The 18,503-nt window shown below is 41.5% G+C and overlaps 1 protein-coding gene across 1 annotated transcript in view; it reads right to left on the reverse strand.

Moving 5' to 3' along the window:
• CTNNA3 (catenin alpha 3) overlaps positions 1-18,503 on the reverse strand; it is a 927,714-nt gene that overhangs the window by 197,075 nt on the left and 712,136 nt on the right. The window contains exon 12 of the mRNA XM_032795284.1: positions 15,304-15,504. Coding sequence (XP_032651175.1) covers positions 15,304-15,504 — 201 coding nt within the window. The remainder of the gene's footprint in view (positions 1-15,303; positions 15,505-18,503) is intronic.

Below are 18,503 nucleotides of genomic sequence, written 5' to 3' on the forward strand. Positions count from 1 at the left end.
TTCCGTCGACTTAAAGGGCTCTTAAAATCGATTTCTGTACTCCTCCCTGGTGAGGGGTTTAGCACTTAAATCGACCTCGCTGGGTCAAATTTGGGGTACTGAGAATGCAATTCGATGGTATTGGCCTCCGGGAGCTATCCCAGAGTACTCCATTGTGACCACTCTGGACAGCACTCTCAACTCAGATGCACTAGCCAGGTAGACAGGAAAAGCCCTGGGAACTTTTGAATTTCACTTCCTGTTTGGCAGGCATGGCAAGTGATCAGCACAGGTGACCATAAAGTCGCAGAATCAGAAAAGAGCTCCAGCATGGATGGAACAGGAGATACTGGAGCTGATCGGTGTATGGGGAGAAGAATCCATGCAGGCAGAACTCCATTCCAAAAGATGAAATGCCAATATATATATGCTAGAATCTCCAAGGGCATGATGGACAGAGGCTACAACAGGGACACACAGCAGTACCGCGTGACAATTAAGGAGCTCAGGCAAGCCTATGAAAAAACAAAGGTGTCAAATGGTCTCTCTGGGTCAGAGCCCCATACACACCGCTTCTGTGATGAGCTTCATGCAATTCTGTGGAGGGGGGGCCTACCACTACCCTACCACTTTCAGTCAACACCTGCAAGGGGGGAGTCTCACGCAACAGGGCTGAGGATTTCGTGGATGAGAAAGATGAGAGGAGGAGGAGGAGGAGGTTGAGGATAGCGCGCAGAAGGCAAGCAGAGAATCCCTTCTCCCCGGCAGCCAGGAACTGTTCATCACCATGGAGCCAATACCCTCCCAACCTGGGCTCCCTAACCATAAAGCTAGAGAAGGCACCTCTGGTGAGCGTACCTTTGTAAATATACTACATGGTTTAAAAGCAGCACGTTTAATGATTAATTTGCCCTGAACACTTGGGATGCATTCACGGCCAGTATAGCGACTGGGAAAGTCTGTTAACGTGTCTGGGGATGGAGGAGAAATCTTTTAGGGACATCTCCATGAAGCTCTCCTCGAGTTACTCTAAAAGCTTTTGCAGAAGATTTCTGGGGAGGGCAGCCTTATTCCGTTCTCCATCGTAGGACACAAGCCAGTAGTCTGGAATCATTGCAGAACAAAGCATTGCAGCAAATGGGCCTGGGCTTTGGTGACATTCAAGCAACATCTGTTTTTTATCTCTCTGTGTTCACCTCAGGAGACTGACTTCATTCATGGTCACCTGGTTGAAATATGGGAAATTTGTTTAAGGGGACATTCAGAGGTGCCTGTTCCTGCTGGGCTATTTGCCTTTGGCTGAAAATAAATCATCCCCGCTGTTAGCCATGCAGAATAAGTTTGGGGGAGGGCCATTCATGCTTAGCTGTTCACATTTGGCTGACAGGGATCTTCCCTGATACTAGCCATGTGGCGGAGGGGAAGGAAGGTTGAAGCAATCATCCCAGAGAATTGTGGGGGGGGAGTGCTGCACATTCACCCTAAAACCTCAGCCGCTCCTTTTAAATGGCCAACCCAACGGGCACTTGGTATGGAAAGGAGGACACTGCTGTTTGAAACCATTCCCACATGTTATGAAAGCTGAAGAAGCCAAAACCCTGTGCCTTACCATGGCTGCCTGAAAGCTGAACTCTGTTGCCCAGCCAAGCATGTGCGATGTCTCACACCAAACCAGCAGGCACTCAATATAAGAGGCAAAATGCGACCTTGTACCAAAAGTACATGTGCTATGTAATGTGAATCGCTTTATTCAGTGTGAAATAGTCTTCCCTTTGTTCTCTAAAATGTGTCTTTTTAAATACTATTCTCCCTGTTTTTCCTCCCACAACTGAAAATATTTCTACACTCCCCTTATCGTCTCCGTCCCAGAGGCTCGCGCAGATTAGAAGGTGAAAAAAACACACTCGTGACATGTTCTCAGAGCTCATGCAGTCCTCCCGCACTGAAAGAGCTCAGCAGAATGTGTGGAGGCAAACAATGGCAGAGTCTAGGGAAGCGTTAAATGAACTTGATGAGAGGAGGCAGGATACAATGGTGAGGCTAATGGGGGAGCAAAGTGACATGCTCATGCATCTGGTGGAGCTGCAGGAAAGGCAGCAGGAGCACAGACCACCATTGCAGCCCCTGTATAACCACTTGTCTTCCTCCCCAAATTCCATATCCTCCTCACCCAGATGCCCAAGAAGATGTGTAGTGGGGGATGGCTATGGACACCCAGCTACTCCAGCCTGGAGGATTGCCCAAGCAACAGAAGGCTGGCATTCAATAAGTTTTGAACTGTAGTGTCGCCTTGTCCTTCCCTCCTCCCTTTGGCCGCCAGGCGATTTGCCTCAACCTCCTACCCCACCAAAAACATCTCCCCCTTACTAACACAGATATTGTAGAGCACACAGCAAGCAACAATAACAATGGAATATTGGTTTCGCTGAGGTATAGTCAGTAAACTGCTCCAGTGAGCTTTTAAATGTCCAAATGCACATTATACCACCATTCTGCACTTGTGCAGCCTATAGTTGAACTGCTCCTTACTACTGTCCAGGTGCCTGTGTATGGCATTAAGGGGTAGGCTGGGTCCCCAAGGATAACTATAGGCATTTCAATGTATCCAACAGTAATTTTCTGGTCTGAGAAGTAAGTTCCTTCCTGCAGCTGTTCAAACAGACCAGAGTTCCTGAAGATGTGAGCGTCATTCACCTTTCCCGGCCATCCCATGTTGATGTCCATGAAACTTCCCTTGTTATCCACCAGCCCTTGCAGCACCATTGAAAAGTATCCCTTGCGGTTTACGTACTGGCTGCCAAGGTGGTCCGGTCCCAAGATAGGGATATGCGTTCCATCTATCGCCCCACCACAGTTAGGGAACCCCACTGCAGCAAAGCCATCCACATTTCCCAGAGTCACTACCCTTGATAGCAGCAGCTCAGTGATTGCGTTGGCTACTTGGATCACAGCAGCCCCCACAGTAGATTTACCCACTCCATATTGATTCCCGACTGACCGGTAGCTGTCTGGCTTTGCAAGCTTCCAGAGGGCTATCGCCACTCGCTTCTCAACTGTGAAGGCTGCTCTCATCTTGGTATTCTTGCAGTTAAGGGCAGGAGTAAGCAGGACCAGCACAAGGATGTTTTGCACTCTAGACGAAACTTCCACCTTGCGCCCTCCCCACCCCCACGCCCTGGCCCTGAGCGCCCTCCCCCCCCCCCCGCAAGCGCTCCCCCCCTCTTGCCCTGAGGCAATCCCCCTCCCACGGCAGCTCCCCCCCAGCCTGAGGCACCCCCCCTGCCCCAGCACACCCCTGCTATGAGCACGAGCACCCCGAGCACGCTGTGGCTGCTTCACTTCTTCTGCCTCCCAGGTTTGCGGCACCAATCAGCTTAGGTGCCACAAGCCTGGGAGACAAGAGAAGTGAAGTAGCCATGGCGTGCTCGGGGAGGAGGTGGGGTAGGGGTGAGCTGGGGCGGGGAGTTCCCCTGCATGCCTCCCCCCCCCTTACTTGCTGCAGGCTGCCCTCCCCGCGCTCCCCTGCCCCAGCTCCCTCTGCCTAAATGCCAGTGATGACCAGGCCAGCCGAAGATCCAGCCGCCACGGTTGCTGCCGAAGAAAATGGCGCCCCCTCAAATGCCAGCGTCCGTCGCCTAAATGGTTGCACCGGCCCTGGGGGTAAGCAAGTCACAAAGTTACGCAGGCGAAAGTTTCACAGCCGCTGGGAATCATCCCAGACCTGCAACACTATGCAGTCCCACCACTCTGTGCTTGTTTCCTGGGCCCAGAATTGGCATTCCATGGCAAGAACCTGCCCCATTACCACCATGATGTCCAAATAGCTAGGGCCCACGATTTGAGAGAAGTCTGTGTCCATGTCCACATCACTATTGTGATCGTGCTGTCGCCACCTCCTCGCCTGCTTTTGCAGGTTCTGCACATACTGCAGGATAATGCGCGAGGTGTTTACAATGCTCACAACAGCAGTGGTGAGCTGAGCAGGCTCCATGCTTGCCGTGGTATGGCATCTGAAGGACAGCAGGAAAGCAGAATTGCAGCAGAAGTGGTGGCTGCCATGAGAATAGATATTTATACAGAATGACGAGAGGACCTGCGAGGTGGATTCATGGGACCAGGAGAGCGATGCATGATGATGCTTAGCAGTCCTACTGCACTGTCTGCTGACAGCAGCATCCAGGACACAACAGCAGCGGTGACAGTGAGCTGAGCTAAGTGGGCTCCATGCTTGAAGTGGTATGGCATTGCATGTAAAAAAGGTGCAAAACGATTGTCTGCCATTGCTTTCACGGAGGGAGGGGTGACTGATGACATGTACCCAAAACCACCCGCAACAATGTTTTTGCCTCATCAGGCATTGAGAGATTAACCCAGAAGTCTAATGGGCGGTGGAGACTGTGGGAATTGTGAGATAGCTATTCACAGTGCACCACTGCGTAAGTCGATGCTAGCCATGATAGTGAGGACGCACGCCACCGACTTAATGTGCTTAGTGGAGACATATGCAATTGACGGTATAAAATCTATTTGTAAAAATCTACTTCTATAAAATCAACCTAATTTCATAGTATAGACATACCCTAAGAATAGGTTGGACAAAACATCAGTCAGGGATGGTCTAGGTTTACTTGGTCCTGCCTTGGTGTAGGGGGCTGGACTAAATAACCTCTCGAGGTCCCTTTCAGTCCTATATGTCTATGCTTCTGTAGAATGTAGGTCAAGTTTACCACAGAGTATGGGCTTTACAATATTTGTTGATGGGTTTTTTGTTAGTTTTTTTATTTCTGTATAGTAGTTAGAACTGACTAGCTCACAAAATAAAACAAATACTTGCCACTTTTAGAGACCAAAGCCAGTGAGCAAGTACTAAATAGTTACAATGAGAAGTCTCTCATTAGATCAGTTAAGTAATGCTAAGCAGGCATAAGTAGCAGAGAAAGACCTTTTGAAAAGTTATGAGATGAAGTTCAGAAAGAAAAGGGTAGTGTGAGGTCAGTAATCAAGGAGTTGCAAGGTTTGTGGAGAAGTGTCCCTTCCCTTTGGGGTTGACTCTGATCTGCCCTGCTTAAAAGTAGGGCAGGGATGGAAGTAGCTCCCTGCTGACTTCAGAGATCCTGGCAGTGGGAGCAGAGAGCCAATCACAGTTCAACCCATCAAGGAAAATAAAATGAGCTACCCATTGTCCTCTTGGTTAATTAATATTACAAAGTAGAATCACAATGATACAAGGACTTTCTGTAAATCAGATATTTTACAGTGGTGGAGACCCAGAAAATCTACTGTACCCCATTGTTGAGTTATAATTTCAGTAGGACTTTTAGTTAAATTTTGATTCTCTTTGGGTCCAGCCATAATCAATGTATCTTCAGAATTTCTGTAACATCCATTGCTGAAGTATCTAGCATGGAAAAAAGAAAATTTATCTGCAATTTTATAGTCCAAAGAAGACTGTATAGTGGATTATGCGCTTCCAAGATTCTTGGAAGCTCTGCTTCAGTTTTATTTGGTTAGTTTATTGGTCATCTTGCCTAAAGTTATGGTGGGCAAGTTTTAGCAGATAGGTGGATCTTAAAGCACATTCTAATGAAGGTCATTCTTTGTCTCATTCTAATCACTTGTTTGCATTTTTCACTGTCAAACTCCCTCAGCAACCTTATTGCCAATTCTTAAAGGCCTCATCCTGTTAACTGCATTGCCTCAGGGAAGCACAAATGTCTTTGTGGGTCATAGATGGGGAAATGAACTCTTAGATATCCCTAAGACTGAGACCAAAGCCTTGAACTGGCACTGGACATTATTTGGAGCTAACGGAAGGCAGAGAGCATTGGAATAATGTGCTCTGAATGGCTCGTCTTGCTGAAGAGCCAGGCTGCCATGTCCTGTGCAATCTGGAGTCCCTGTGTTGTTGCTGCAAAAATGCTGTAAAGATGTGAAAGAACTATGGATTACTGAGATTATCCTCAACTGAGAGGGGAGACGACTCCTAGCAAGCTAAAGATGGAAGGCATTTCTTGCCACTGTCACTACTTGGTCATCCAGGCTTACTTATGACAGAAGCAGAACCCTAGAACTTCAAACCACTGTGATAAATGAGGGGCGGACCACCTTGAAACATTTCCCACTCCTCACCAGCATCTTTCTGGTCTCTCTTTTGTGAAATCTTTGTGAGGGTGCTTGTTGCATCACTTTGAAAGTAGATATAAAGCTGGATATCATCAGTGTATTGTGTTGCTGTCATATATTACAGAAGAGAAGGAGAGACAGGTTAGAGGGTCAGTTTCTAATCATCATTCCCTAGGTCCTGTTTGAGAGGAATGAATGAAGCAATTGCTCATTTTCTTCAGCTCGGCCATATAAGGGGTTAGGTCATTAACACTTTCTAACCTATTGTGTTGAAAACTGTTAAAATTTTGAGTGAATAAACTCTTACCCTCATACTTGGGCTTCCATGTTCTTGTGTTTGGTACTAGTTTAAATAGCCTTTCTGCAGAAGGTTTGCCATTCTCTGCATCTTTTTAAGTCCCTTCAGAATTTTATATTCACTGCTGAGCTCTTTTCTAATCTACTATCTTCCAAAAAGTAGTGTCTCTAAGCGTTTTGAATGCTTAAAGATCCTTTAGTGGATATGTGATGTCAGCTACCTTTTGATACATACTATTTCTATAATATCCTTCCCAAAATGAGGTGAGCAGAAGAGTGTACAGATTTCCAAATGTGTTTTCACTCTTCCTGTATACAGAACAAAAATAATTTCCTCTGCCTTCTATTTCATACCTCAGGTTATATATCAGTGTTTTCTTTGATTTTATTACTACTATTCAGCTCTGTGCCAAAGATTTCAGAGTTTTACTATGTCCAGATCCCTTTCTTGCTAGTATTCTGAACCACAGCTCTTATTCTCACTTTTATTTACTTTTTATTCTAGTGTCTGTACATATGTCTACATTCTGTTACACACTGTAGGGCATTTATTTTCTCTTATTCCTACTTTATCCAAGTTATTCTCAACTGTATCACACTTTCTATTTGAAGTGCTTCTCCATCCCAGTTTTGCAAAACCAAAACATTTTGTCATCACTCAAAATATTCAGGTGAGTCAGGTGTAAAGTGAACAAAATCAGTACTAACACTGATGCCACAAAGAGGGTGCTGCTATGCCCAGACTTGCAGTTGTTATCTTCAGTACAAGGGACACTGATACACATGAAGTGTATATTGATTTTTTTCACCAGGTTTGTGAAAAAGGTGGTGGTAGATCATTGTTTCTGTTTCCAAGTGCTGTGCGAAACATCCCAGATCTAGGAAGGGTACAGTGAGGGTTAAAGTAAAGGGTAGTGGGTTTCTCCAATTTGCTACAACCTTCAAACAAATCTGGTCCAGACGATAGCTGAAGACTAAAGGTTTTATTTTTTTTCATTTTATCTAAATCAGTCTACCTATAACTGTCTCTAGGACTGCTAACATCCTACCAGAGCTTCTTTACAAAACTGACTGAAAATTAGAACCTGACTAATGCACATACGATTCTGACAGGTGCTTGTAGTGGGGTGTGGACAGGAAAGAAACTATTGGCACCATCCCCTGAAAAAGTTGCCAGTGAAAGGTCAGATCTGTATCCTTTAAAATCATGGGTTGAGAGAGAAGTCGTTTCCCCCGCTAATCCCATGGACCCTTAGTCTACATGTGATTTGCATATACACAGTTATTGGTCCCATCTCTCAGGAAGGAACACAAAATGGTAGGTGAATAGTCCAAGACCTGTAATCATGCTGCTCAGACAGCTCTTTCCATAGATTTTCAAGTAAAAAGTAGTGAACATTTTTTTATTCTAATTTACTGTAAATATTTGGCCAATTGGCCCTAGTGCATTTACAGTAAGTATATTTTACAGTCAAAATACCGTATAATAAAATCCTTGTCTGCCTCAAACATCCACCCACCAGTAAATAACAATCCAAAGAATACCCTTCAAATCCTGCCCAAGAAAACTTCAACCTCCTATGAAGTGATATGCTAAGCCCAGCTTTGTTGCTAGGAAGGAGCTCCTTCACTGAGGAAACGTCTTTACAAGAGGCAGAAGAAAGAGTGGGGGTAATTAAAAGTAAGGGGTGCTGATTGTGTTGTACACACTGTGCACAACACACTTCAAATGGTTACTGACTGCCAGTAGACATGAAAACAATTGTCAGTTAGATTTAGTTACTTTCACTTTTCTGCAGCCAGAATGGAAGGCCAAAAAAATGTTTCAGGATAGTTTTTTTAATGTGGGTCAGAAGTGACAAAGCCTGGCCACAGTAATAGCTGTGTCTAACCTTGGCACAGAAAGAATGCTGTGTTTCTCAAAGGTCTTGATGTACCAGGCTTAAGTGACATCTCAAGAGTGCTAAAGGTGGCCAGGAAAGAAAACAACTCATGTACAATGGATGAAGATTTGTAATATCAAATAAAAATGGCCTCTCTCCGCAAACTATCAAGAGCCGAATCGGTGTAGGCTTTCCTAGGCACAAATGCTTCCATGGAAATAACTGCCAGCAAAGATTAATAGGAAAGGACAACAAAAGCAGAATACAAGTAAACATAAGAACAGGTATGTTGCTGTTTAGAAGTTGTTTGGACCACTGCTGTGAATCCTGTGAATGGCTCTTGGAAAAATAAACATAGCTTTAAGAGCAAACTTTATAGCAAACAATTCCGCTGAAAAATGGATACCGTACCAAAGGCCTAAAATGTTTATTCCTGCATCTACCTTAATGTATCACATTAAATCAAACAGATTGATTGTACAGGGTGTATTGGAGTGCTCCAGCTCCTTTGTGCTATATTTTTGTACTTTTGTATTTCTGATAAGCTCTCTCCATCAGCACTTTGGACACTTGCATAGCCCCAGAGAGTATTTGCACTTCTTTATAAAAATACCAAAACTGTTAGCACTAAATATTGTTTAAAAAGTAAACAAGCACACTAAAGATGGTACAAGAAGCTCTGTGGATTTTGAATTGTTTTAAGAATTGTACAAAAATAGGTGCTTTTACTTTTGTAAAACTGTATACAATCACTTACGAAATGGAGTGTGAATCTAAATTTTAGAAGTTTTTAATTATCCAATGAAAATATGGAGCCTCTCTAATAAAAAAACATATCTTGTTTCTGTAGTGGCAGAGATGGGGACTTTTTCAATTAAATATGCCCTTTGGGACTGAGCCAGCGCAAACCTAACAAAGTGCTCCTCCCATGAAGTTCTTAAAAATAAAAAACAACCTTCACTTTCCAGAGTTCCCTTTCCCAGCCTCTCTGAAGTCAGCATAACCCAACCTTGAGGTCTATATTTAAGTCCTCAAATTCTCTAATTTCACAGCCCATTCCCAGAGCAGTCTGCTCTAAAGTCCTTTTCTGAATAGCAGGGCTTCTCCTTGGCCCAGACAATGAAAATAGAAGTTTCCATCCAACACATTACTGGTGTGAAATCCCCAATGGTGACAAAGTGGAGAGGTCATGGCTTATGTACTCAAAAACCCAGAATTCTGCATACTGTTTTTGCTGCAAACTCTTCCAGTCTAATGTTCCAGCCACACTGGGTGATATCTCTCATGAACATGAGATTGATAATAAATAATTCTGCATAGAACTCTGGTCATTGGCCATTAAGAAGCAGCAAAATCACCAACAGAAGGATCATATGGTGAAAGAGCTTAGATGAGATGGTTAATAGGCACATAGAATATCAGCTCAAGAGACGATGCTCAAGTCTCTTATACTGCAAATGCTGAAAAGGTCAGTGCCATTCGTGAAGAGATAGCTTGCTAACCAAACCTTAGCACTGCATTGGCCACGTACAAATCACTGGTATTAAAAGCATAGAAACGTCCTTAAAATTTAATCCATAGAATTAGTGCACGGGCCAGAAGCTGTAGGTGCAACCACCTGCTCTCAAGGCAGAGCGTGAGCCAAACGATTTTACGAATCCCTATTGTTCCCAATCTAAATGGGCCCTCAAGATTGATCACAACTGTGATTTAGCGGCCAACTCTCAACGACCGCTATCCCTCCACCTTGCTGTGAAGCTGATGGCTGAGTTTGATGCTGTAACTTCAAGGAGCATCTAAGATAGATTCACACGCACAAGAAATGTACGCATCACCACTACTGGAAACAATCAAAATGAACCCCAAACAACAGATTCAAATTGAATTCTTTCACTAGGTGCTAGATTGTCAATATAGTCAGTTAAGATTTCATGACAGCCAAGAAACAGCAGTATAAATGTGGAGTGTTGTATATTCCAAACTCCTCGTTACACACTGAAGAAGACTACACAGCAATGCAGGGCACTAGAGACAGTGTTGACACATGATGACGTGCGCGATATTGATGCGAGTGATTTAGGTGATGAATTGAAAGCCCTTTCAAGATACATTTCAGCAGGATCAACTCCAAAGGCAGTTCTGGAATATATGTGCACAAATAAGATGACCACCCTCTTTCCAAATGCTTTTGTTGCTCTGTGCATACTTCTAACACTTTCTGTAACAGCTGCCAGTGGAGAATGCAGCTTCTCCAAGATGAAGTTAATAAAAACACATCTATGCTCCACAATGACACAGGAGAGGCTGGTCGGCCTTGTAACCATCTCAATAGAGCATGAGCTGGCCCAGACTGCGGACCTTCAGGAAGCAGTTCAAATCTTTGCAACCAAGAAGGCACGGAAAGCACTACTTTGATTATTCAAACAGATGAAAATGCTAGTGTTTACTATGCAAACAAGAAAAGTTACATTTGCTGGTCAGGCGTTTGAAAATTAAGTGTTACTTAAAATTTTTGAACAAGGCATTTTAAGTTGTTAGTTCTCCTTTATTGGGGTAGGTAGTAGAGCAGTACCATGAGAGAAGTCGAACAAGAAGAAGGAAGAATTGAGACCTTTCAAAGTTTTGGCCCAATCAAGGGGACATGGGGGCATCATTTGAGCTCCCCACCTCAGATGCCAAAATTGTGTGGGGCAGCCCTGGTGTAGATGTGTCATAGTATAAATTGTTCACTTAATTTTAACTGCTGAAAATTCTGACAGGCAGTACAATTAAACAGTGGACTTTGAAAAACTGATTATATGACATTTTAAAATAATGTGTAGTATACTGTTGCTCTTCTACTTCTAAAAGGGGCATATCCTATATCAAGTTAGTACCACACTACTATATTATGCATTAGTCCAAACTGCTATATTTTTCATTTTTATTTTATGCAGCAGTGTTTGCCTTCTTTTCAAATTGAGAAGAATTTGCCCATTGCATCAATGATATTACCAGTAATGAGGAATGCCAGATAGCTATCAGTATTAATGAGACTGTGAAAGTATTAAAAAACACAGCCAAGTTACTAAATCTCTGCTATAAAGTTCCAAAATCTCACTTTCTCCAAATATATATCACACACAAAAATTATGTTAAACACATTACGGTTGAAAAGCAAAGCAGTCAGAAGTTAGGTAATGCTAGAAATAAGGTTTCCTGTGCAAATACAGAACACACAATTAATTTGCACCTGTGGAAAGTTGGTTTCAAATGACTTGTCTAGCATTACACATGCAGGGATAGAATCCAATTCCCTGTGACAGCATTCAACTGCCTTGACCATCGGACCATCCCTTCTCCTCTTGCAATCCCTGCCCCATTCGTCTTCCAATTTCTGTGTAAGTATATGCAACTGTTTTATCTGTGTTAGTTATGATGTAGCTGTGAAAGGTTAATGGTGTTTGTCGTGAAATGTCTCCTGGGTGCCTTGGGATATTCAAGGATTACGTAGGTAACAGTTAGATGTAGATTCCAAAGCATCTTTTGAATTCTTTGCAACTTGCAGTGCACATTGGTTGAGTTTTGGACATTGCTCCGATAAGATGTGTCGCCACCAACTCAGAAAGGTGATAGGACTGAATGTAAAGAATCCTGAACAGCCTCTAACAGAAGGATATTGGACTCCCTGGTTGCTAAATTTTTCCAAGGACTACAGAGGGGGAATGTTCTCCCAGATTTCCAGCCAGTAGAACAAAATTGAAAGAGAAAGAGGATTTGCTAGTATTTTACAAGGCTTCTTGTAGATCTACTCAAAGAGGTTTTAAATGAGTTCTGTGGACTCAAATGAGCCCATTGATTTTACTGTGAAATAGCATATCTTTTCTCATAACAATAATTTGTATATTGTCCTATATACAAATGTGTTTCCTTGGCTAACACTGTAGATAGTGTTCCTGCTTATTTTTTTACATCTGGTATGTTAGCATAAAGTAATAAATATTTCTGTTTACCTTACCCTTGTGTCTGATTATTCATAGTTATTTAGACAGTATTAATAACACGGGAAAGATTGGCCTAACAGTGATCTGCCTTCGGAAACATGCTTCATTTGCACTAGATATAGAGGAAGCAGAGAGATCATTACATTGCCCTGGGTAATTTATACAAACTAAATTAGGAACCGATGGCAGCATACATAAAAATAACTCTTAGTAAAAACCCACCTGGCTATTGGCTGGTTTTTGCTTGAAGAACCCCACAATGCTTATTGGGGCAAATTCTGAGTGATTTTGAGCACCTGCAATTTCCACTGAAGTCAAAGTGGGAAAATAACCTCTCAGGATTTCATATTTATTCACTGAAGAATGTACAAATAATGATAACAATGAAAAATGTATGTTCCTTCTTTTCACTTTTTCTGAATAATTTAAGGATATTGGATTCTGATGTTGAATATATTACAAAGAAATTCAAACTCATGACACTCTGCCCAATGTGCCTAGACACAAACCACATTTTCCAACAAAAAAGGCTGTATTTCTTCCTGTCTGTCTTAGGTACACCAATTTAGGGATATACACTGTCATTGCAGTGCAACAAAACAGAAATCAGTGTCAGTTCCCACAGTATTTAAACACTACCCATCCGCAAGGACGAAGGGCTGAGATTGTACCAGAGAACAGATGGCTGTGCTTCTCTATAGCTCTTCTTTGGTTATTTGTCTTTGTTGTTTCATTTAAGAGGTAATGAGAAAAATATGCTGTTCTACAATTTCTCAGGTTCTCTCCTCATCAAAATGTCAGAGGGAAAACAAAGGCTACATTTATTTCAAACTCCCACTTTTTGCAACTTCTTGGGACCTCAGTCTGCTCCTGTTCCCAGTGTATGCACTTCCAGCTTGGACCTAACTGAGCTGATTGACTCTAAGAATGAGCTCATACGAAATGCCCCTCTTTTTTTGAATGTACACTAAGTGAATGTCAGTCAAGCTTAACACATTGAAGACTTGTGTAGGAAACTCTGCTGATGGATGTAGGCTTTAGACATCAACATTTATATAATTAAAGGCTACATTCAAAAGCAGTCTACACTCACCAGAAAACTGGATAAGGGCAATTTGATAAGAGGTTGGCTCTTGAAATCAAAAATAGTCAAAGAACACACAAGTCTTGGGAGTTCCTTTTGATTTGGTGTCTTTTAAAGAAGACAAAGGCTTTTCTGTTTAAAAGTTATATATTAAGGAACCAGTTTATATCCAACAAACTTACTGTGTCCCAATGAAGTGATGGTAGAAATAAGGGGAAGGAAGAAAGGCTGAACATTCAATTTACTTTCCTCTCCAGACTTACGAAACTTTGCTCACCACAACTGCATGTGCTGGACCCTTTGTTTGGCTGATTGGGAGAAAAAATGCTGTTACCCTGTAAGGGCTCTCTCTGCAATTGATGGCAGAGGGGCAAGATTTATCTGGGCAGGGCAAGGAGGAACAGGAAGTTGCTGGAACAGGTTGTGGGGGGCTCTTCCTGGTGAGTTTGGTAGAGTATTTATAACCTAGGCAGTTCCAGGGAAGCCCTATCTCACTGGGATCAGGCTGTCAATACTCCTCATCCCATATGTAGAATCAGAGTAGAACTAGACTTCTTTATGATCTGCTGTTGGCATTAAGCTAGTTGCCCTTTTTCCCTGGAGGCCGGTAAGGAATTTTTTTCCTTGCCGCCAGATTGGCTGAAGCAGTGTAGGTTCTTTCACCTTCCCCACAGTGGGTCAGGGACCTGGTGAGGTGGGCAGAGAGGTTAAGTTAAAATGTAATGACTCAGTAATACAAAACATGTAGCAGACGTCCAGTACAGGTACTCATTACAGAAGGGATATGCTGATCAGATAAAATGGAGTAGAAGACAATTTAGAGGAAAGCATCTATTAAGGAAGCTGGGGAAAGGGGTTAAGAGCTTCTAATATCTGGGACAGTGTGGAGCAAACCCCCACCCCCTTCCTTTTCAGTCCCCTTAACCCTTATATGAGGTGTTGGGTAGCAGAGTCCCAGCAATAGACCCAGTTGGAGCTCCCCAAACAGGTGGGAATAGTTAAGGAAATAACGATGACCAGCACTGTACAATATATTGCCAGGAACACACAGATATTTTGGGTGAATAAAGCTGCAGCCTAATTAAACCACATCCATTGCCCCCTGCCTTTCTTCCAGCAAGGCCAGACAAATTATGGAATTTTGTAAGCCTAAAAAAGTACCATGTATGGTAAAATACTTTGTACATTTGTTTTTCATTAATCTTAAATCAGCCTTTAAAGTAGATACTGTAGAAAGTGTTGTATAACAAAGCAATATAAATCCTTTTATCAATATGGTGGCTTCATCTTCTGTTCTTTGACAGGCCCAGATGAGGACCATATATAAAGGAATTAATAATATATTATCTCCACTGGCTGCACATGGATCAGACTTTGCATAGCAAAGGAGGGGTGGATATTTAACTATAGTTAATAGTCTCTTTTCATTTTATATAATCATAGATACAATGTGTGATCACAAAAGGGATTGTTCTTCTCTTTTTAAAAAACTTTCAACTTTCCTATACCTAAAAGGTGCTCGTGCTACACTTGGAGCTCACATTACTAATAACTAAAAATATACTTGTTGCTAACGCTAAGGGCTTCATTATAAAAGCAAACCTGGGATATCACTGACTTTGCCATGAATATGTTTAAGGAATATGAGGAGGCTGGCAGAATACTGCTAAAAATTGTTGCTTCGCTAGTCACAAGCCGGCTAGATGGTGTCGCTTGAATTTATATAAATAATGCTGAATCAGATTTCTGGTAGGCTAACAATATTTTTACAAAGATTCAGTTTTTAAAGTTGTATGCTGTAATCACAAAAAGATACTGTGTTTGTTGAGAGGAGATAACAGAACCCAAGGCAAAGTTGGTGTTAACTCAGATCATGGAGTTATTCTATGTTAAATCAGTAGCACAAACAGTGTTAACAGAAAAGGAATTAAATTGGTTTAAAATCCAGACTTACCAGTATTTGTCAAGTACTGAACTTTTTTCATCACTCCTCCAGTGTAAACCCCAGGCTCATAACTATCCATTTCACCAGAGACAATATGAGCCACCCTTGCAGCACGCCCTCGGATGGCACCAGCGGCACGATCTAAATCATCAGCATCCTGTTCTCTCAGTGCAAGGATGCACTTGTTTACATCCTCCAGAATGTGGCCTTCTGTGAACAAAACAACAGCTACTTTTTAGATTGGATTCCTTTAGCTGTAATTCCACTCAGACAAAGTCAAACAATGAGTTCATGCTTTCTTGCCAATTTAGATATAGGATATAGCAAACATTTATTTGGGCATAAGACTCCAGCTTTTCCTTCTCTTGTGACTCCTGTTACTTTTCATTTGATATGATTAAAACTGTTATTGACGTTCCAATAGTATTCCCCATTTCAGCTGTATGTGCAATACTGTTCCATTTGCTGTGACAGTAAGGAATCAGGAATGGCCCAAATCTTCAAAGGTATTTAGGAGCCTAACTCCCATCAAAATAAATGGACGTTAGGTATCTAAATACCATTGAAGGTCTGGACCTAAATGTCTAAAAACATACGTGTAAATTAAAGTTCTAGGAAAGTTTTCATACATTCTGGATAGTTGAAGGATGGAACGAGGGGAAGATTTATTACTATAACTGAAGGTGTCCTGTGTAAACGTCTATGGCAAAGTGTTTTATAAAGAGATGAACTGTGTATCTAAGAATTGCCATAACCGAATTAATCTTATCCATGTTCATGGAAATAGGACCATTATTGTTTAAACAATATCTATGCTGATGACTTACAAAATTCTCTGCAGGCTAAGCATATCTGGCTATTCCTCCATATTTTCCTATATGGCTTGCTGGCAGATGAAATACAACATCAATAAAACTGAGCTTCCTATTTTGACTTCCAAACCTTTTTCCCTTTCCTACTTCCACTTATAGCCTAGGTGTCCATTTTTGATTCCTTCCTTTGCCTTTCCTTGCACATGCATGCTATTACCAAATCTTGCTATTTCATTCTCCATAAAATATCTAATCTATCAAGAAAAAAACCACAAAACCACTTTTGCATTTCCGTGAGTTTGTCCCTGAGATCTCATCTCAAAATTGATCAACTCCATTTCCTGCTAGGTTAAGTATGTTCGGTCTTCAAGCAAGATAATGAGTCACCTTGCTTATAATCATATCTTCTGTGATGAGACTGGGAAATGCTTATTTGGTTAGACACTTAGCAGATGCGTCTTTAACTACCAGATGTTTCCTTAACTCACTTTACAAAATGTTGATGGGTCCTCATGAATGTTAAATATCAACTATATGCGAAAGGTAGCAATTACTGTGCTGTATGCTTATTTTTGTAGTGCTATGGAGTGATTATCCTATTTTAGTGTGTCTACTTATGCTTTTTGTTATATGCTGATTTTGTATGTTTTTATTTTGTTTGATCTTTTTAGTGGGATGGTCATCTTCACCCCCAAGCCATTTTCTGGTTCAAATCTTAATGCCAAAGGAATTTTTTTGACTTTCAAAGGGGCTGTGTGTATTTCTGCACTGTATCCTCTACCTTTAGAAACCTGTCCCTAAATGTTTAATTCTTTGTGCCATGGATTCCAAGCTTCTTGGAAATGTATATATTATTATCTATACAGATGTGTAATCTAATATCTCATTACTGTATGGGAAATAGCTACCCTGCTTGACAGTTTCAATTTATATTATCATTAATTATGTTTATGATTTTTTGTACCATGGCTTTTAATACCATATTCCTCCTGCTGGCAACAGTAAGATATATTTATGTTTTATAGACAACTTTTGATTCTGATCTAAAAATAATGATACAATTAGAGAGGAGGGGGACATGCAAAGCTCTTCATACAGGAGAGTCAAATTTTTCTTTTTTAATTAAGGGCCTCAGAGCTCTTGCCTGCTGAATAAGACACTGATTCAGCAAGGTGCTTAAGCATATGGCTAACTTAAAGCATGTTGAAATACTCATGTGCATAACATTAAGTATGTGCTTAACTAATGTAATTAATTGGGGCATTAAAGAAATAGATGATTACTCATGATGGGAAAAATGTCTACTATTTTCTTCAAATAAAATAAATGGTTCTTAAAAGTCAGAGATAACATGTTCATTGACTTTCTACCCTAGAAGTTTCTTTCATATACATCTTGCTATTGAATTATTTCATTTCATATACAGACCTAAAATGAGCCCTTTTTCTCTGCTCAGATGTATTGTAAAATAACATCAGTAAGAGAGGATGTGAAGAAAACAGATTTTGGTAACAACATTAAGAGTGCCATCAAGAACAGATAGACTCCTACACTACACAATAAAGCCATCCAGTTCCTACACCCCGCATGCTAATACAGGATGCATGTTGTTGAACACTGCATAAAGAATGTGTCAGTATTAACTTAAACCTTGTACAATTATATGGTTATAAAAAGGGAATCATGTTTATAGTCATTTAGAAACCCAAAATAACACACCAGACAAAACCCACAAGTGTATATATCATGAAGTATTTAATTGAATACAATGCAGAAACTCCTCAAATATTAACGACCATCACAAACCTCACCACATACCACTCCAAGTGCAAGCCATATTTCTTTGACCTTGCCTACTCTGATATAAACACAGAGTAACATCTATATAATAAACATCCTACCAAAAGAAGACATCCCACACACTTCTCCTGGGGAAAGGATAATAGAAAACACATGTGACAGATGTCAGTCATGTTACTTGGTGAGTATATTGACAACAGAGGTGTCAAGGTTCCTTCCCCACTCTGAACACTAGGGTACAGATGTGGGGACCGGCATGGACACTAAGATTAATTACCAGCTTAGATCTGGTATCGCTGCCATCACTCACAAGCACTACTGTTTTTTCCCTGGGTAGTCTTGAGAGACTTCATCAATTTCCTGGTGAACACAGATCCAAAACTCCTGGATCTTAAAACAAGGAGAAATTAACCATCCCCCCTCCTTTCTCCCACCAACTCCTGGTGGATCCAGATCCAACCCCCTTGGATCTAAAAAACAAGGAAAAAAAATCAATCAGGTATTTAAAAAGAAGGCTTTTAATTAAAGAAAAGAAAGGTAACAGAAAACCCTCTGGGAGAGATTAGCATACCAGCTACTCTCACAGACAACAGATTC

This window comes from Chelonoidis abingdonii, chromosome 15 (assembly GCF_003597395.2).
Source record: "Chelonoidis abingdonii isolate Lonesome George chromosome 15, CheloAbing_2.0, whole genome shotgun sequence".
Taxonomy (NCBI): Eukaryota; Metazoa; Chordata; order Testudines; family Testudinidae; genus Chelonoidis; species Chelonoidis abingdonii.